General features: G+C 36.0%; 1 protein-coding gene across 1 annotated transcript; it reads right to left on the bottom strand.

Moving 5' to 3' along the window:
• Nucleotides 1-18,378: 18,378 nt before the first annotated feature.
• Nucleotides 18,379-18,912, bottom strand: LOC111907173 (uncharacterized). Its single transcript, XM_023902973.1, has one exon. The coding sequence runs from the start codon at nucleotides 18,910-18,912 to the stop codon at nucleotides 18,379-18,381; it is 534 nt and encodes a 177-aa protein (XP_023758741.1).
• Nucleotides 18,913-22,334: the final 3,422 nt, after the last annotated feature.

Raw genomic sequence — 22,334 nt, 5'->3', positions numbered from 1 at the left:
TTTCTCAGTTAGACATACAACAAACGAACATAAAAGAAAACCCTAACATGCATCTAAAATTTTCGAAATACACAAATAAAATATTAGAATACATATCTTTGTTGCTATATAGTAAAAACAACTTGTTTCTTGAATTTCCTTTGCTCTTGAGAACAAGTACCACAATTGTAGTACCACTAATGTCTCACAAACACACTATATGAAAAGTATGAATATGAGAGAAAGGAAAGAGGGTGGATTGCTCTAGAAATCGACACTCTTAGGGTTTCTTGAAGATTGGCCGAAAATCTAATGCCTAAGGGTCGTATTTATACTTGAGGCTAGCTAGGGTTTTAGGGTGGAAACCCTAATTATGTAGCTTAGCGCCTAAGCAAGTCCATGAACCTCCTACCCTTTAGCCTTGGTCGAAAATTCCTAGATCCTTCTAGGGATTTTCGGCTCTTCCTTAATAAGGTGGTCAAATGGCCCAAAGCATCAACTATCAAATAATTACAAAAAAACCCCTACACTTATAATCAGTTCCTTTAATCCCAAAATTAAATCTAAATTAATTTCTGATTAAATACTAATTAATAATATAATTTCTAGTTAATATATTATTCTTATAATATATTAATAAATCATATTTAAGCCTCAATTTATTATTCTTAATAATAAATCAGCCTCTCTCCTCAACAACCATCTTGTCTAGTCACTAGTGTAAAAGCAACCCAAAAGGAGCATGCTACTATCAAATCAAGTACATACCAATTATAGTTATGGGCTTAGACATCTAATCTAACAGTCTCCCACATGGATAAGTCTAATAACTATAATTGTAAGTATGACTTTAGAACCTGATTAGCAATCGTAGATCTCAAAAGTCATTGTCGAACTCTGACCTAGTCAATAACGCGTCCTTTAGATAAGGGATCATATAATCCTCCATTCTACAAGATATCATGTGGACAAAGACATGGAATAAAGTCATAGTCATTTTTTAACAGTTTGTTTCCGATTTCTGATTTGTTTGGCATAGAACTTAATTGAACACATCAATTTAGTCCGGACCGGGCCCGACACATAAGTCAACACAAAATCATCGAGGGGCCCAAGATATCGCTTTTAATCCTCTTAGGATAAAAAGAACATATAAACTTTGACTTATATGCTTATACTATTTACTTATTAAATTGTACACAATAAAACGTTTTATAACATCAAGTTATTGATGCGTTTACACATTATCAATGCACAACCAACTTGTAAACAACAACTCATATATCTCGGTTTAAAGACTGTACAATATTATTGTCTCACAATCACTGGCGATAAATTCCATGAAGTGATTCATATGATCATGGGTTTAATCCAATACTCGAATCTTATTTCAGGAGCACTCATGAACGTTGCAACAAACTTTGCTATGTCCAAATACTTAGACAATCTACAAACCAATTCATGACAACCTAACCTCGTTACTTACTTCTAAAGTATGATAGACTATGGATAATTCGAATAATCCAATTATTCTAGAAGTCAAAACATGCAAAAGTGAAACAATAGTAAACAATTGACAACTATCTATTCGATCATCAAATGTCAATTACATTTTATCTATTACAAGTTTCTAAACAACTATCTAATCACTAAAACTAATATCGTTATTCAGACCAACGCTCATCGCATGCTGTAAGTGCTTAACCCTGATCAGACCCTTTGTGAGGGGATCTGCTGGGTTCTTCTCTGACGACAACCTCTTTACTACGAGAAGTCCCTCTTCTATCCGATGTCTGATGAAGTGGTATTTCTTGTCGATATGCCTGGATCTCCCATGATCCCTCGGTTCCTTGGTCAAGGCAACCGCTCCTTCGTTATCGCAGAAAATCTCCATAGGCTCCTTTATGGCCGGTACAACTCCGAGGTCTCCGATGAAGTTCTTCAATCATATCGCCTCCTTCAATTCTTCGCTTGCTGCTATGTACTCTGATTCACACGTTGAATCAGCCAGAGTCTCCTACTTGGAACTTTTCCAAGTCACTGCTCCTCCATTCAAGGTAAATACCCAGCCCGACTGAGAGCAGAAGTTATCTCTGTCAGTTCGAAAACTAGCATCACTATACCATGTTACTCTCAAGTCTTCACTTCCACCAAGTACGATGACCCACTCCTTCGTCCTTCGTAGATACTTAAGAATGTTCTTTACTGCTATCCAATTAGCTCTACCAGGGTTCCCTTGATATCGGCTGACCATGCTCAAAGCAAAAGCCACATTAGGGCAAGTACACGTCATAATGTACATGATCGAGCCAACAGCGGAAGCATATGATACTCGACTCATTTCCGCTATCTCAGCATCGGTACTTGGGCTTTGAGTCTTACTCATTTTGGTATTTCTCTGGATTAGTAACTCCCCTTTCTTAGAATTCTCCATGCTAATACGTTTCAACACTTTATCCAAGTAAGTATTTTGACTAAGTCCTATTAGTCTCTTGCTCATATTTCTCAATATCCTTAACCCTAGAATATAAGCAGCTTCTCCGAGGTCCTTCATAGCGAAACACTTCCCAAGCCAGACTTAACTTCCTACAAGGTCAGGACATTGTTTCTTATGAGTAGTATGGCATCCATATATAATACCAAGAAGCTAACTATACTCCCACTAGCTTTGACATATACGTACGACTCATCTTCGCTTCTTGAAAAAACAAACTCTTTGACTTTCTCTTCGAAACAAAGATTCCATCTACGAGATGCTTGTTTCAATCCATAGATGGGTTTCTCAAGCTTATACACTCTATTAGGGTACTTTGCTACGAAACCCTCTGGCTGATTCATGTCAACATCCTCAGCCAACTTTCCATTAAGGAAAGCAGTTTTGACGTCCATCTGCCATATTTCATAATCATGGAACGTAGTTATGGCTAGAATAACCTTATAAACTTGATCTTGGTTACTGGTGATAAGGTCTCGTCATAGTCAACTCCCTATGTTTGAGTGAAACCCTTCGCAACCATTCGTGACTTGAATGTGTGAACTTTCCCATCCATGTTTGTCTTCTTCTTGAAGATCCATTTGCACCCGACCATCTTACGACATGGTACATTGTCAATCAAGTTCCAAACTTGATTGCCATACATGGACTGAATCTCGTTGTCCATCGCCTCTTTATATTTTGCAGACTCTAGGCCTGCCATGGATTCCTTGTAGTTGTTAGGTTCATCCATATTTATTAGTGTACTATCACTAATAAACGTATCACCTTCAGCAACTATATGGAATCCATATAACACGGTTGGAACACTAACTCTACTAGAATGTCTTAGAGGTAAGGACTCGTCAATTGGTTCAATAGGAGTCTCCTCATCGGGTTGAGTGCTAGTGTTTGAGGTTCCTTCGTCACTTGCATTTTGAAGCTCTTCAAGATCAATTTGCCTCCCACTGTCCTCTTGGCATATAAGTTCTATTTCGTGGAAAACCCCTCTCCTCGCAACGAAGACAACATTTTCACTCGGTCTGTAGAAGAGATATCCAAAGGATTTCTGTGGGTAGCCGATGAAAATACATCGCTCACTATGAGGTTCAACATTGTCGTGAGTCTCTCTTCTTATGAAAGCCTCGCAAACCCAAACCTTGATATGTGCCAACGAGGGATCCTTCCATGTCCACATCTCATGAGGTGTTTTGGCAACCTTCTTAGTTAGGACTAGATTAAGGATATGGGCCGCAATCTCTAAGGCATACCTCCAAAATGAGATAGGTAACGAAGCTCGACTCATCATGGAATGAACCATGTCCAACAAGGTTCGATTGCGTCTCTCAGCCACACCATTTAGCTGCGGTGTCCTAGGTGGCGTCAATTGTGAAAAAAATTCACATTCTTTAAGATAGTCGTGGAACTCGATACTAAGATACTCACCACCTCGATTGGATCAGAGCATCTTTATCTTCCTGCCCAATTGATTCTCTACTTCTTGCTTAAACTCTTTGAACTTTTCAAAAGTTTCTGACTTATGCTTGATTAAGTAGATATACCTATATCTGCTATAGTCATCGGTAAAAGTCACGTAGAAGCGATTTGCATCCCTTATGGTGGATCTAAAGGGCCCACACACATCGGTGTGTATGAGATCCAATAATACCTCACCTCTTTCACAAGTACCAGTGAAAGGTGACTTAGTCATCTTCCCAAGCAAACAAGACTCGCATGTGTCATCGGACCTTAGGTCAAATGACTCCAACACTACATCCTTTTGGAGTTGGGCTATGAGATTCTTGTTGACATGTCCAAGACGACAACGCCACAAGCATGCGTTGTCCAATCCATTGGACGAATCAATATGTAATACATTATTTCCCAAGTTGTCTACAACCATCACAATTTCATAGATACCATTACAAGGAAATGCTTCAAAATAAAATTCACCATTATAGAAAGCATTAATAGAACCAATTTCATTAGTAAACGAAAATCTAAAACCTTGTTTATACAAACCATCAAAAGAAATAATGTTTCTCTCCATTTCCGATGAGTAGCAACAATCGTTCAAATCTAACCCTAACCCACTACTAAACATTAAAGAATAAACTCCAATCTTGGTGACAAGCGACACTTTCCAATTTCCCATGATCAAGTTCATCTTCCCATGCTCCACATCCATACTTCTTCTTAGACCCTGCAAATCAGAACAAATGTGAAAGCCACATCCTATATCAAGGACCCAAGAACTAGCATGTGATGAGTTGTTAGATTGAATAGTGTAAGTACCTATGAATGTAGGATTTATCTTCCCATCCTCGATATCTTGCAGATACTTCGGGCAGCTTCGTTTCTAATGCCCGTTATCATGACAGTAGAAGCAACCTGCATCTTTCAGATTAGAAGAAGGAGCAGCAGAACCACCTTTGGTTCCACTTGAAGAAGAACCATCATGAGACTTTCCCTTGTGGCTCTTAGAAGGAGATTTCCTCTTCTTCCCCTTCCCTTGTCTAATTGCCAAGACAGGGGCAACATCAGTAGGAGTTGATGCGACAACTTTTCTTTTCAAGCCGATTTCAGCATTTCCTAATAACCCTTGAAGTTTGCTCAAGGTCGCTTCATCCTTGTTCATATGATAAGTCATCTTGAACTTTTCATAACAAAGAGGTAAAGACTGGAGGATAATATCAGTGGCCAACTCTTCATCGAAGTTGACATTCAACTTGAACAAACGATCCACATATCTTTGCATTCTTTTCAAGTGGTTCATGATGCACTCTCCTGTTGGATTAATGTCTAAGTCCATAACTATAATTGATAAGACTTAACCCGACCCGACATGGTCCATTTGGGTTTCATGACATCATGCATTTGGATAGACTATAATGAGAGAAATAACAATTAAAGTTTGTTAATATATTATAAGTTCTAATATATTAATAAGATTATTTAATTAGTATTGAGCAAGAATTAATCTAGGATTAATTAAGTGATCAAAAGAAGACTAATTAAATATATGGGTTGATTGTGTAAATCATCCATACTTGTATAGTGGGCTAATGCTTCATGGATTGTCAAGTTGGGCTAAAACCCATAAGATGCTCCATGGATGGTCCATGGTATATTTGAACCCATGGATCCAAGGAAATGGAAAGCCATAACAATTAGGGTTCACCCTAATTGTCACTAACTATATAAGCATCTTATTGTTGACAAAATCGGACTATGAGTGAAAGAAAGGGCTAGCCGGTTTTCATGAAGGGTGTATATTCTCTCAAGTCTTTCCAATGCATATGATGTTGTTGATGGGTTTAGTACAAACAATCCTATGTGTGCATGCAACCCTAGAATTGGATCTATGTTTTCACTATTAGATACACAATATTATGAACACATATAGAAACCCTAATATGCCCTAGTCTTTTCGAAATTCATATAGTAGATTAGATTACATACCTTTTGTTGTTATATTGCAATAACAACTCAAATCTTCAAAACCTAAGTCTAGAAAGTAAGTACCATAAGTGTAGTACCTCTAATGGCTCACAAACACCAAGAGCAAATGGAGAGACAAGAGAGAGAGGGAGGAGGTATGAAATAGGCCCTAAGAACCCTTTAGGAAGGCATTCACGAATTCTTATGGCCTTAGGGGTCTTTATATAGGTGTAGAGATTAGGGTTTCAGTCCTTATCCTTATCCAGTTGCTTGCCCACCAAGCAATCATAAGATAAGCCTTGAAACCCCTTATCCTTTATCCTTTGGACGATTTCAAGGATATCTTATCCCTTGAATTCGTCCAACCCATATCAAGGATAACCATTACCCTATTTTGTAACTATCACATAATTAGAATTCAGCCCCTCTAGTTTAATTAATTACATTTGATCACAAAATTAATTATTAATTAATTATTGACCAATATTAATTAAGCAAATATGATTTCTCCTTTAATATATTATTCTTGTAACATATTAATAAATCATAATAACCTCTTTCTCTATTATTTCTCCAGTCAAGTTGCTCTGGTGAAGGCAACCCAAAAGGACCATGCACAATCGGGTCAAGTATTTACCAAATATAGTTATATATGGTAATTAAAGATTTTGAATTATCCTATCCCATGATTTTCTAAATTTAGAGGGATTAAAAGGATTAGGATAAATTAATTGTTTAATTTGTAATTATCCTTTATGATTTAGATAATCCCTTATGATTTAATAATTTAAATTAATAGTTTAATTCAAGATAATTATTAAATCAAGAGTTTTAATATTTAAGATTTTAATTTATATAGTATTAAATTCGAAAATTTTAAAGTGAGATTAAAACCTAATTGTTTTGAAAAGTTTCAAAAACTTGCCCTCAAGTTTTGGAATTTAAATTGTTTGATTAAAAGTTTAATTTTGAAAAATGTTAAATTCTAAAACCCTAATTTTTGAAAAGTTCAAATTACACCCTTATGATTTTATTGAATTAAAGTGTATAATTAAAAGAGAGTTAATAAATCCATAATGATATGGTTTATATTAAAAGTGTAATTTATAAAATTTAAACCACCTAGTATTTTAAAAGTGTAAAATACACCCTTATACTATATATAACATTAAAAGTCTAATATTATATATGACTAAAATGCTAGTCTTACCGTTAGTAGGCCTCATTGACGAAGCCGATCTATAAGGGGGGTATAAGGTTATGGCCTATAAAATGGTCGTTTAATGGGTATCCACTCTTACCCACCACTTCCTTGATTGGTGGAGGGTCGTTAGCCGAATGGGTAGGATAGGGCAATCCTCTCTTCATTAATAAGTATAATGAATCTATGTAAAGTAACTAAACACTTTTGCAAATTCCCAATCCTAGTTACTTTAGGCAAAAGTGAAATTGATGCAATCAACTGAAATTACACTTTGCACCCTTGCTAAGAAGTTAGTGGAGCGTGTGTGGTTAACCGGTACACTAATTGGTTCTAAGCAAATGATGCAAAGGGTGACTCAATGTTTGTCATACTTCGATGGAGCGTGTGTGGTTTACCGGCACATCAAATAGGTGACTGTAACAATGAGGCCACCATGTAGATTTGAATGGTTATTCACACCCACTTTGTGATCCTCGGCATCCCAATCACAAACGAGAGGGACATATCGAGATTTAAACATGCCATTGAAAAGTTCAATGAATCTCAAAGGAAATCTAGGAATTCTTAATACATTTAAACTTAAGCCTTTATGTTTTTTCATGGTGAAAAATTAGTGAATCGTCATTCACTTACCTCCGAATTATTTGCATGTTGGATTACGGCATCCCTCTTCTAATATGTAAATAATGTTGTTGGATCCTAGCCTTAATGTCTCATTTGGGTGTTTCATTAAGGATTCAATCAACTAACTTGAAATTTCTCCAGTTTTGTAGATGTCTGATTCTAACCGTGGTCTTCCCGAATCCCAAGGAAAAGGTGTTCCTGTTGAAAGTGAAAGCTTGTTCCAAAGTGAACGATCAATGTGGACTAGCTTGATTTCACTCCCTCCTCCTCGTCCCGTCATTCTCCCTGACCCACAAGATCGAAGATTTGAAAGGTTCAAGATCATCGAAACCCTATTGGCAATGGAACATGAAGATGGTAAACCCGTGTGTGCTCACGTCCTAGTGATGAAATCACACAATGATAGGTTGATTATGTTGGGTGTGTCTTTTCCCAATAAGTTGGCTGTGGACTGGGTTCTTCAGTCACTCCCTAAATGATAAGTTCAAAAGAGAGTATTATATGATCGATCTTGACACGACCCTCATTGACTTAACTTACATGCTTATTTCTACTAAATCATAAATGATTTGGCGAAGTAATGGAGCATATTTGTCTGGTAATTCAACCAACCATGCTTCCGTGGACATTCTAGAAGAACCCACCTGTTTCTGCAGCTAAGAGAAGGGGCAATGGATACGAAGCTGCCCAAAGGACCTGAAGAGTCTAATAGATGAGAGAGTCAAGAAGTATGGCTATACTTCAGGTATAAAATCTACTATCTAACTCCATTAAATTCCTATTCTTTATACATAATGTGATACGATTACATTTGCATGTTTTGCAGGATTAGAGAAAAGAGAGGAAGTTTGATGGAAGAGCAAGATGAGTCTGATCATGAAGAAATGGATTACGATTGCATGGATTCAAAGATCACATTTTGAGCTTAGGATGTTATGATAGATTTGTTAGGAGTATTTGATTACATAGTTTTTCATTCGAATTTTGCATTGTAAGGACATGTTTTCCGCTGCTTTTATAAATAAAATAAATTTTGGTTATTTGTTTATCCTTACAGTGGCGTATATGAAAAATTAATGTTTGTGTACTTTTATTATTAGCAAAATGGATTTGATTCTTAATTAGGTTATTTGTGGAAGTGTCAAGAGTTTACCAAATAGGGAGAGTTTCTCATCGCCCAAGTTTCAAGTGGATAGGAACTTGGAATCGTGCAACAAGTATTGCATGATGAATGAAAACTTTCACATTTGGGAAATTTAGACTAATTTATGACAAAGTGTAAATTTAAGGACTAAGAGATTGAGTACACTAGGTCGTACGTTGATCAAGTCTACCACAAGAGTAACAAAGATATTCGTCATGATTTACTAAAGTTTAGTGAATATGTTTATACTTATAAGATTGAGTATAATTATGGGTTGATTCTAAGAGGTTCAATCAATAGCAGAACGAATAAGAAGAGTCAAATAGGCAGAAAGATAAAAGTTTCTCCGCTCTAACAAAAAGGGAGAGTACCTTTTATTATGTTTTATGATAGGTCTTAATGATTGAGAACCATATCTCAATTGATCCTCTAAGTGAGTCTTAGTACAATGTGTATGTATAAGAGGATGAATCGGGAATTGTGGAAATGGTTAAATCAAGAAGTCAATCATACATCGTTCCAATATCAAGTCTTAGAGTTATACTCCAAGATTGTGAATTAAGTGACAAGTCTTAAGAAGGTCTATAGCATTCATCAAATGTGGAATTTGGAAAAGGGTTTTTCTTATTCTTTCACATTTAAAATTGGTAAGTTGTGATGTCTTGGATAAGACAAAGACCAACTAGGACCAATCATATGAAGTGTTTTGTCTTGATGAAAGCTACACTAACTCTTGAATATTTCTTTGTCAAGAAATGGTTCTTGAAAAGAGAATCTGATATGTCAAGGAGTCAGTGGGAGTCTTAATGGTATTGAAAGGTTTCAGAACAAATCAAGAATAGACATTATCATTCATCACTAGCACACGACTTGAGGTCTACAACCTATCGCGTTGACACTATTTTGTTTCTGTGCCATTCCAATTGAGTAATGGTGGGATCCTTGATGGAAAGAAATTAAGAAGAACAAGTTCTTTCCATAAGAGTTTGGATTTGTCACTGACATTATCTTGTGATTATGGTTATGACGAATTCACATGGACGGGAACGTATACACCACAAAATCTAAGTGTCATAAGGTTTCTTCTCATTCGTGAGAATGATTGTGAGGAAACGCTTTCACTAAGAGAGATTTTGAAGATAGCATTATGTAATTTGGGTTTCTCAAATTCAACTATGATTACGACATACCTCTTCATAGTTTGAATTGTGGGAAATGGCAAATGGGTCTGAACATCTTAGACTTATTGATATGAGTCCTAGAATCATTTAGACATATACATATGAGCTGTCCAAGGAAAAGTGTATGAGTTTGAGAAGCTCAGATAGAGTCTTATCGAAGCATCTAGTATTAGAAATATGAACTTAAGAAATTGTTTTCTAGAAGTTCAGCTGATTTCTGAATACATGTCGAAGCTAGTGGGAGCGTAAGTGTTATGCTGGTAAAGAAATAATCATCATGTAAGTGGGAGCATGATTATTATTGAAAGAAAACAATATTAATTATAGAAAACAAGAGTTATACTTTGCAAAGTTGTAAGAGTTGAAAAGTTGTTTTTCTATAATTAAGGGAGAGAATATTGTACTTCATTTCAAAAATCTATGGCTTAGATTTAGAAATTTTAATAAATTTAGTCAAAGGATACATAGTGAGTTCTTATATTTCGATTATGATTATGGCATCCCTCTTCATAGTTCGAATTGTAAGAACGTGACACATAAAATATTATGGCAGAAGATTGATAGAGTATCGTATCTTTATGTAAGACATTATGCATCATGTCCCATATGCTTCGGGTATAGGAACAATTGCATATGCTATAACATTTGACCAATCTAAATTTTTCCAAATGCCAAGGGCATTAAGAGGGAAAAGGGACTAGAACTGATTTTGACTGAAATAATTAAACAACTATCAAAGGACGATCCAAAGTTCGCTAAGGATTGGTCGCTTGTGAGTAGTTGGAAGTATGGTATTGAATGGACCATATCAACATTATTATGAATAGATAAGATTCTATTAAGAATAAGTTGTCATATGGTAAATATGGAAATGTTTCCATAATTGGGAGTTGGAAATTAAGAATTTATGTCTAGATTAGAAAATTTTGTGCAAAAGGATGTTCAAAGGAATGTACTTTAAGTGAGAGACATCACATCTATAGAATTGTTCTATAACAATTTTGATAGAGTACCTTGTGATTTCGTTGGCCGAGTCTTTGTGATTTTTGTGCCGTGACTTCACAAGAGAATCACTGCATAGAATATTAGAATTTGACATATTCTAAAAGGTGGCAAGAATTTGGTATTCTTACACTAATTATAAAGATTGGGGATTGTGAAATGAGTTTCATTTGAAAAGTTTTAATTGATCTATTTCACAAAGTATGGAACATAGGAAACCAAAGTGTGCATGCTTGGAGCATGGGACAATTGTGGTTATGATTCGAGTTATAAAGTTGATTATCTGAAACGTTAAACAATGGATAATGAGTAATCAATATGGTGATTAAATAAAGGTGTTTTATTTATACTCACAAGTTTGGGGTCATATAAGATTAAGTATTATCATTGTGTTTCTTTTTGCATGTTTTGACTTCCAGAATAATTGAGTTTATTAAGAATAATCGAATTATTCAAACGGTCCACAGTCGGTCATATGTTGGAAGTAGGTATGAAAGAAGACTGTCATGAGTTGGTTTGTAGATTGTCTAAAGTGTATTGGACATAGCAAAGGTTTGCTGCAATGTTCATGAGTGCTTATAAATATGATTTTGAGCATTGGATTAAACCCACGCTCACCTAGATTGTTTCATGAATTTTGTCATGAGCGGTTGGTGAGATGATAATATCTTGTATTCTTGAAACCAAGATGTGTGAGTTGTATCTTGCGAATCAGTTGCACATTGATAATATGTAAACGCACCAGTAACTTGGTGTTATAAAACTTATTGTTGTGTGTGATTTGGTGAGTGAGTGCAAGCAAGCATTGAATCGAAGTTTAGTCATTCCTTTTACCCAAAGTGGGATAAAAGCGATATATGTGGGCCCTCGATGATTTAGTGATGAAAAACGTAAATGCTCGGCCAGGCTAGGGCTAATTTGATTTGTTCAGTTAGTCAGTCGTCGTAAATCGGAAATCGGGAAACAATACATAGATTGAGAGAATGATTTTGATTCATGTCTCACATCTATACGATATCTAGAATGGTGGAATATATGATCCCTTATCTAAAGGACAGGTTACTGATAAGATCAGAGTTCAACAGCGTCTTTGAGAGATACGATTGCTAATCGAGTTGTACTTGCATTTGTGGTTACTAGACTTATCCAAGTGGGAGACTGTTGGATTAGTGTCTAAGCCCGTAACCATATTTGGTAAGTACTTGACCCGATTGTGCGTGGTCCTTTTGGGTTGCCTTCACCAGAGCAACTTGACTGGAGAAATAATAGAGAAAGAGGTTATTATGATTTATTAATATGTTTAAGAATAATATATTAAAGGAGAAATCATATTTGTTTAATTAATATTGGTCAATAATTAATTAAGAATTAATTTTGTGATCAAATGTAATTAATTAAACTAGAGGGGCTGAATTGTAATTATGTGATAGTTACAAAATAGGGTAATGGTTATTTGATATGGGTTGGACGAATTCAAGGGATAAGATATCCTTGAAATCATCCAAAGGATAAAGGATAAGGGTTTTCAAGGCTTATCTTATGATTGCTTGGTGGGCAAGCAACTGGATAAGGATAAGGACTGAAACCCTAATCTCTACACCTATATAAAGACCCCTAAGGCCATAAGAATTCATGAATGCCTTCCTAAAGGGTTCTTAGTGCCGATTTCATACCTCCTCCCTCTCTCTCTCTTGTCTCTCCATTTGCTCTTGGTGTTTGTGAGCCATTAGAGGTACTACACTTGTGGTACTTGCTTTCTAGACTTAGGTTTTGAAGATTTGAGTTGTTATTGCAATATAACAACAAAAGGTATGTAATCTACTCTACTATATGAATTTCGAAAATACTAGGGCATATTAGGGTTTCTATATGTGTTCATAATGTTGTGTATCTAATAGTGAAAACATAGATCCAATTCTAGGGTTGCATGCACACATAGGATTGTTTGTACTAAACCCATCAGTTGTGTGAACCATTTGAGGTGTCACACTTGGGGCACTAGGCACTCAAGCTTCATGAAGACAATCTCCATCAAAGAGGTATGTAATTCTAACTTTATATATTCATATAAATCACTGTTATTATGCTAGTTAGGATGAATACCTTGGAAAGTTCATATTTGCATGTATAATAGAGAAAACATAGATCCAAGGTATTTAGGGTTGCATGTACACTTAGGAGTGTTAGAATGCTCAAAACCCAACATCTCCATCCTTCATTTTGGTTATTATTAACGGGACAACTATCTCGTACCTCTCTTGACGTGCAGTTTGATGGTACTTTTCCATCAAATCTTGGTGCTTGTCATAAGGTCAATAGTCCTTGTAGAAAATTTGAAGCTCGGGAGTCATAGTGGCTACCATGATGCACGACACCTTTGTCGCCTCTTTGCATCGAGCCTTATACTCGATGATTTCTTCAAGAGTAGTAGTAGTTTCGTTGATCTCGATGAGCTCTTCGTCGAGAATCTCTTGTCCTCGTACCTTAGGGCCATGAGAATGTTGCCAATCTAATCGTTAAAATTAGATCCATCAAATGTGACCCTCCCACAAATGCCCAAGAGAGAAAGTGGGTTCGAGGAGTAGGCGTTGGAGGAGTTTGAGCCTGACAACTGAAAAAGAAAAGAGACAAAGTTTCGATTAGACAAGAATCCTTAAAAAACACCCAAATGAAATATTAAGGCTAGGACGCAACACAATATTTTACAATTTGGAAGAGGGATGCCATAATCCAATTGCAAAATTTGAAGGTAGGTAAATGACAATTTACCAATTTCCACCATGAAAAAAGAAAATGAACATTAGGTTTAAAATGTATTGAAATTCCTAGATTCTTTGAGATTCATTGAATTTTCCAGTGCCATGTTTAATCTCGATTATGCCCTTCAAGTTTGTGACTGGGATATCAAGGATCACAAACAAGGTATGAATAACCAGGAAACTGTACTCGGTACTCTCGATGTCATTTATCACCTAATCAATGTGCCGATTAACCACACACGCTCCATTGATCTATGATAAACATCAAGCTACCCTTTTCCATCCTTGTTTGTCCAAGTTAGTGTGTCGGTTAAGCACACACACTCCACTAACGACTTGGCAATGTGCAAAGTGCAATTTAATGGACTAGCATCATTTTCACATTTTTCCTACTCCACTAATGACTCGGCAAGGTGCAAAGTGCAATTTTATGGACTAGCATCATTTTCACATTTTCCCTAAAGTAACTAAGATTGGGAATTTATAAAAACATTTAGTTACTTTATATTTATCATTATACTTATTAATGAGAGAATTAATGTCCTACCCTACCCGTTTGGCTAACGACCCTCCACTAGTCAAGAGTGCGGTGGGTAAGAATGGTTACCCAATGGCGGTCATTTTATAGGTCGCTTCCTTAAACACCCCTTATAGACCAACTTTGTGAATAAGGCCTACTAACCGTAAAACTGACTTTTCTTATACATATATAATATTAAACTTTTAATTATATGTATAGTATAAGGGTGTATTTTAAAATTTTCAAAATACTAGGGTTTTTAATCTAATTTAAAATTTTCGAAATTAATACTTTTTAATTTAAAATCCTAAATATTAAAAACCTTGATTTAATAATTATCCAAAATTAAACAATAAATTTAAATTATTAAATCTCATAGGATTATCATTAAATTAAATAAATAATTTAACCTAATCCCGTTATCCCCTAGATTTCAAAAATCTGGGAAAGGATATTTCAAAATGTTTAATTGTCCACTTAAACAATTAATAAGATAATCACCAAAGATAATATTATCCTAATCCCTAGAATTTCGAAATCTTATCTTGGGAAGGAAGGCATTTTCGAAATCTAGGGTTAGACAACCCTAAAATCGAAACCTTGATGCCAAAGGAAAAAAGCTTCAAGAAACCCTAACAAAATTTGAAATCTAGGGTTTTGAAACCCTAATTTCGAAAATCCAAGCCCTAGGTTTTATTTTCCATAAACCCTAATTTGTCAAATTCAAACTAATGTATCAAATCTAATTGAAAACAACAATCAATAGCTCTGATACCACTGATGGGGTTTATACAAACAATCATATGCGTGCATGCAACCCTAATTTGGATCTTTGTTTTCTGTATTAGACATACAACAAATGATCACAAAAGAAAACCCTAGCGTTCATCTAAAATTTTTGAAATGCACAAATAAAAGATTAGAATACATACCTTTGTTGCTATATAGTAACAATAACTACTTTCTTTGATTTACTTTGCTCTTGAGAACAAGTACCACAAATGAAATACCTCTAATGGCTCACAAACACACTAGGTGAAATGATGAACATGAGAGGAAGTAAAGAGGGTGGATTGCTTTAGAAATTGACATTCTTAGGGTTTTTTGAAGGTTGGATGAAAATCTAATGCCTAGGAGTCTTATTTATACTTGAGGCTAGCTAGGGTTTTATGGTGGAAACTCTAATTCCTTAGCTTAGGGCCTAAGCAAGTCCACGGACCTCCTACCCTTTAGCCTTGGACGAAAAATCCTAGATCCTTCTAGGGATTTTCGTCCCTTCCTTAATAAGGTGGTCAAATGTCCCAAAGCATCAATTATCAAATCATTACAAAACAACCCCTGCACTTTTAATCAGTTCCTTTAATCCCAAAATTACTTCCAAATTAATTTCTGATTAAATACTAATTAATAATATAATTTCTAATTAATATATTATTCTTATGATATATTAATAAATCATGTTTAAGCCCCAATTTATTATTCTTAATAATAAATCAGCCTCTCTCCTCAACAGTCATCTTGTCTAGCCACCAGTGTAAAGGCAACCCAAAAGGACCATGCTACTAGCAAATAAAGTACATACCAATTATAGTTATGGGATTAGACACCTAATACAACACTTAATGCTTTGGAATATAAGGATCTTCCCCCAGTGTGGTTGTCGCAGTCCCCTTTATGGATGTCCTTCAAGACCTCAGCAACTTCGTGATCTTCTAAACACCTGAGGTATGGTCCTGCCACATATTTTTTATACAACTTACCTTGGATTAGAATGAACCTTGAGATCCTTTTTTGAATGCTCTTTCATTTTTTTCTTCCTTAGGGATCGTGCAACTCTAGATATATTTCATGATGGGTTGGATCCATGATCCCGAAGTCAGGGAAGGATCCTGGATGTTGGGATCCTGACGTGGGACCGTTGAGTCAGGATCTTTGATCGTGGACATGTCAGTAGATCCTCCATGTCCATGAGAGTATTTATGTTTCTTGGTGGGATCCTTGATTATCGGGACTAATATGTGGATTATCAGGATCTTGGTTTTCGGCGGGATCCTAGATTGGCTAGATCATCTGCCTCAACATTGTCTTCTCTAGGAACCTAGTTTAGGCTGAATGTTTCAAATTCTAAGGCCATGTTTTTGAGGATTTGGATATATAGAGCTAGGTTTTCTCCTTTTACTGCATAGGATCCATTAAAAAGTTTAGTCAGTAGTAAAGAATCGACGAATACATGAAGATCCTTGGCTAATTGTAGTCCTATGATTAGCGCCTCATATTCTGCTTCATTGTTAGTTTCATTGAAAATAAAACTAATTGTCTAGGGTAGGATGTCCCCTTGTAGCAATTTTAGTATGATCCCTAAGCCAATTCCTTTTTGGTTCGATGCTCCAACTGCGAACAATATCTATCTCCCCATGTTTTCCTCTTATAGAAGTTGCTTGGCTTCTATTTCAACTTCAACTCTTAGAGCATCACTACAGTTAGCCACAAAATCTGCCAATTCTTGGGACTTTATGGAAGGTTTTATTCGTACTTTATGTCACACGTGCTTAATTTTACATACCATTTCGCCATTCTTCCTGACATTTTTTGTTTTCTCATAACATTCTTTATCAGATATTTAGTTCTTACAATTATAGGCCATGTTTCAAAATAATGTCTTAATTTAGTAGAAGTTGTTACTAATGCAAGTATGACTTTTTCGAGGTGAGCGTACTTGGTCTCATGATCCAGGAGACTCATACTTACATAGTATATGGGGTGTTGGTTCCCATCGAGATCCTTGGCTAGTACAACGCTCACCTCATTTGAGGATACTGAGAGGTAAAGAAGGAGTGGCTCCCTATCTAGTGGTTTTACCAATAGAGGTGGTGAGCTCAAGTATTTTTTAAGCTCTTGGAAAGCATCTTCATGTTCCTGAGTCCACTCTAATCTCTTGTTCTTCTTCAATATGTCAAAGAAAGGCTTGCATCTTTTTGAGGATCTTGATATGAACATTTTTAATGCTGCCACTCTTCCAGTTAATCTCTGGGTATCCTTCGTCGAGGCTGGTTATTTTAGGTTGAGGATGGCCTTGATTTGTTCCAGGCTAGCTTTGATTCCTCATTTAGTCACCATGTATCCTAGGAACTTACCCGATCTCATCCCGAAGTGGAATTTGGAGGGATTCAACTTCATGTTGTATTGGTCTAGGATGTCGAATGCTTATTCAAGATCCTTGAGATGATCTTTAACTTCTTTGGACTTGACCACCATGTCATCAATGTAGACTTCCATTGTGTCCCCCAACTTTTCTTTGAACATCTTGTTCACTAGTCTCTGGTATTATGCTCCTGCATTTTTGAGACCAAATGACATACCAGTGTAACAATAAGTACCTGTAGGGGTTATGATCATTGTGTCCTCTTGGTCAGAGGGTTCCATTTGGATCTGCTGAAATGCTACTGATGTGTCCGTGAATGTCAGTAATTTGTGGCCCGCTATTACGTGTATCATGGAATCAATGTATAGTAAAGGGAAATTATCCTTGGGACAAGCCTTGTTAAGATCCGTATAGTCCACACACACTCTCCATTTACCGTTCTTCTTTTGTACCACAACAACATTATCTAGCCATCTTGTGAACTTCACCTCCTTGATCATGCCTGTTTTGAGAAGTTTTTCTACTTCTTCTTGTATAACTTGGTTTCTTTCGGGTGCAAATTTTCTTCTCTTTTGGTGTATTGGCCTGAAAGATGGGCCAATGTTAAGTTTATGAGTTATTATGTTTTTGTCAATACCTATCACGTCCTCATGTTTCCATGCAAACGTTTTGCTTCTGGATTTGAGGAACTTTACAAGATCCTGTTCAATTTGTTCAGACATTGAGGATCATATGAGAACTTTGGCTTTAGGATCCTTAAGGTGTAGGGGAACTTCTTTTATGCCATGCTATCTTGCTTCTAACATGTGTCGTGCCCCTGCTTTAATTGCTATGTTTGTCGTGGTATTGTTGAGGATTTCATTGAGATTTGGTAGCATTCCTTGGTTTCTTGTTGGTCTCCTGTGATCTTCATTGTCCCCTATGGGTGGACATCTTCACGCACTGATGGTACGTTGATGGGTCGGCCTTCATTTCATGGATCCATGGCCTACCTAATATGACATTATAAGAAGATAATTTATCAATTACACAAAAACATTGAACAAAATCTACTCCCTCTATGTAGATTGGTAGCTTTATCTTGCTGATGGTGTGTTTAGTTTCTCCGCTGAAGTCAATCAATACTGAGGATCTTGTAACTATCTCAGATTCCAAGATGCTCATTATTTTTAGTGCATCCACGAGTATGATGTTAACTGATGATCCTCCATCGACAAGCAACCTTCTGACGAAGTGGTTGGCAATATAAAGAGTAATCAATAGCCCGTTGTGGTGAGGATCTTGGACGTCTAGCATGTCCGTTTCATCGAACATGATCTCCTTTTGGTTGGTAATCATTGTGTTTTTTTGTGGTCCTTTTTCATTTTCCATTTTGGAAACCTTGGCATGCCCTTTTTCTGCAGAGTAGGAGGTACCACAAATGTCAGACACTCCAGAGATCATGTTGATCACCTTAGCATCAGTCGGGGGAGGGGGGGGGGGAGGAGGATCTTGGTCTTTCAAGGATCTTGTGAGGATCCTGGTCTTTTTCATTGGATTCTTCTCTTCTTTTCCCAAGGATATATTTAAGACATCCTTTGCCCAGAAGGTAGCTGATTTCCTTTCTGAGAGTTATGCAATCCTATGTGAGGGTAGAACCGAATCCTTTGCATAAGTAGGCCTCTTTCAAAAGTGCGGGGATGGGAATAATTTCAGTCCTCTCCCTATATTGCGCCACGTGCTCCTCAGGATCTATGGTTCCGTCGTATGGCTTCATGCTGGGGGTCTGGAAGCATTTTGGAATGTCAGCATCAACTATTGTTGGGACGAATCTGGAGATCCTGTGACTTGTGGGGGATGCTTCTGGCACCAACTGAACTATTCCAGGCACGTTTGAGATCATCTGTTTTAGCTGTTGTAGCTCCTTGGCCATGACCATGCTCAAACCTGTGTCAAGATCCATTGAGTTAGTCGTAAAATTATTATTAGTGTTAGAGTTATCAGGATTCTTGTTATTATGAGTAACAAAGTTTTCGTTGGGATCCTGAATCTCACGAAGGATCGTTGAAGATACTGGGTTGTCGAAGTTTAGGATCTTGGGCTGTAAGACCGAGGGTATTGCTTCCTGAGGCTTGTGAATTTCCATCCTCATTTTCTCCAGTTCCTTGAGAAGTGTCCTATTATCCTCCTACTGTTGGGCGATCTGTCGCTCCAGTCTCTTCATTATAGCAAATATTTCGTTGTTGAAAATCATCACAGGAGGATCCTGGAGTCCTGGAGTGACCAGAGAGGTGTTTTTCTAAAGAGTTTCTGATACTTTCTTGGGAGCACCAGCCGGTGGTGGTGGAAGGTGTTTAGAAGAAATGGGAGGAATCGAGGAAGAGGAGAGTGTCGATGAGTAGACATGATTTTCTGAGGGATTTTGAACACCATGGCTCCACGATGGGCGTCAAATTGTTTTCGTAAAAAAAATAATTGAACTAAAATGTACCAAAGTGTATGAGAGGCTGTAGTGTGACGATTACACGTGTTTTATAGTCAAACCCTAACAACTAGAACTCTGAGAATTCTAGGATCCTCTGAGATTACTTATAGCAATTTTCTTGTCTTGGTCCTACATGTATTTTGCATAGTCTGATGACTATCCATTGTATGTATGACTTTGACCAGGTATTTCTGCACATGTGAGAAACACAAAAGAATATATGTTCATTATAAAAAATATTAGTCAGGATCCTGGAGTGTATTCAGGATCTTGAGCTTTGAGGATCCTAAGCCTTTGAGGATCCTATAGCTGTTTCAGGATCCTAGCCCTAATTTTTTTTTCATATCATATATTATATCCAGTAACAACAACATAATTACTTAACAATAGTTTAATTTCTTTTGGGATACAAAGTCTAATACCAGTGATGGGTACCATGGTATCTCATTTCTAATTTGGATGATGATAAGGATATGATGGGATTTATTGTTACCATTATCTCCTAGAAGTTGTAACTCATGGTACATTTGGTCTTGAATAAGATCCAAACATACGATGTCTAAATCTTAGTTGTATAAGATGTAGACATATATTTTGATATTTTGAAATGAAAAACAGTTCAAATGTGTAAGACAATTAAATATCGAGATAATATACACATATAGTAATATAATAATGCTTTTAAGCTATCAGAAGTTTGATTATTACATATTTACATATTGAATTACATGATAAATTTGGTGTTGATGCAAAGTAACTGCAACATGTGACCAATACATGATATTGATATATCTGTTGGGTTTTGATACAATCTATGCACATTAGTTTTACACATCGAATTTAAACAAATAACCCTATGTGTACATGCATCCAAAGGATCTAGGATTTTACTATACTAGCAATCTATTTTACAAATAATAAATACTAACCTTTTGGTTCTTCTTGATTGTGACCTTGTGACTCCCAACTATTTGCAATAGATGAAAGACCCAAAGCAAAATCCCTCTAGTGGAATTGGGCCCAAGACTCCAATAATCAAAAAGAAACTTTGGGAGAAGGGAGGCTTGGAACACAAATTCCAATAACACTATAAATGCTATAATTTATATCCATATGAGAGAGAGGGGATATATGGATGAATTCTGGAGGTTAAAAGAAATATTAGTGTTTGACCCTAGTAGTCTATTTGCAGTTTCAAGTTTAATACAAATCTACAAGGATAATCCTTATCCTTATTTGAATCAGTCCATATATTTTATCCTTATAGATAAATTCGATCTCCATCATATTATGGAAGGTTCTAGAATATTCTAATTAATTACTAATGAATTAATTAATATTCAACCTATTTAATTAACTAAAACTATTTAATTAATACCAAAATAATTTCCAATTAATTTATTAATTCATAATAAAATAATAACTTATTTTTCTCTATTTCCTTATTGTTAATTGTGTCATGAGGCTAAGCCAAACGGCCCTACTATTTTTCGAAATATTACCAATTAATTAATGACCTTGGACACTCAATCCAAGAGTCTTCAATTTGGACAAGTCATCAACTATATGCGGTCCAATAGTTCCCTAATAATCAGTAGAGAGTGTCATCTAATACTACTATTAAACTCTGATCTAATCAAGATTCAATCCTTAGATAGGTGATTAGTTATTCTTTTTTCTTAGATATATGAACCTAAGAGATGAATAAGGGTCAATCTCAGTGTTAAATATTATGTTTCCTGATAAAGATTTTGTGACGACTACATCAGACTACTAAACTGAACACATTAATTTCAGTTAGGGCTCGACCAAGCACTTTGATGTCAGCACCAAATCAACAAGGGGCCCGTAAATATTGCTTATCATCTTAAGGTAGAAAGAAAAAATAAACTTTAACTACATAGTTTCTGTCTACTCACCTTATCATATATAGAAATACTATTTATCGCCACCAGTTACGGATAACGTTGGAACATACTAATGCACAACAGTTTTGTGGAGCAAAACTGTGATATCCTCATTTTCATGGCCAGAAAAGACCGATTTTGTTTATGCTTTATAAAAATCAAAGTACCACTTTTAATAAAAATGTTGTGGTATTTGTTCCCAGAAAAACACGATAATTGTGTTATCAAAGCATTTCTAAAGATATGTATTTTTATTCACTTTTAAAACATTTGGGATGTCATCGTCTATACAGAAACATAAACATAAACAGAATTTACATCCATTTACACTAGTGATCTACATCTCTTTTAAATCTCTCAATGTAATGTAACTTCATATCGACACCTGTGATACAAATAAACTGAGTGGGTCAGGTTGGGAAACGTGGTGAGTACATAGGGTTTTCAACCCACAATAATATAATTATTATATTTAAACATCAAACAATCAACCT

Source organism: Lactuca sativa, chromosome 2 (genome assembly GCF_002870075.4).
Source record: "Lactuca sativa cultivar Salinas chromosome 2, Lsat_Salinas_v11, whole genome shotgun sequence".
Classification (NCBI taxonomy): Eukaryota; Viridiplantae; Streptophyta; class Magnoliopsida; order Asterales; family Asteraceae; genus Lactuca; species Lactuca sativa.
The sequence above is the reverse complement of the archived record's forward strand: the minus strand, read 5'-3'. Positions and strand labels throughout refer to the sequence as shown.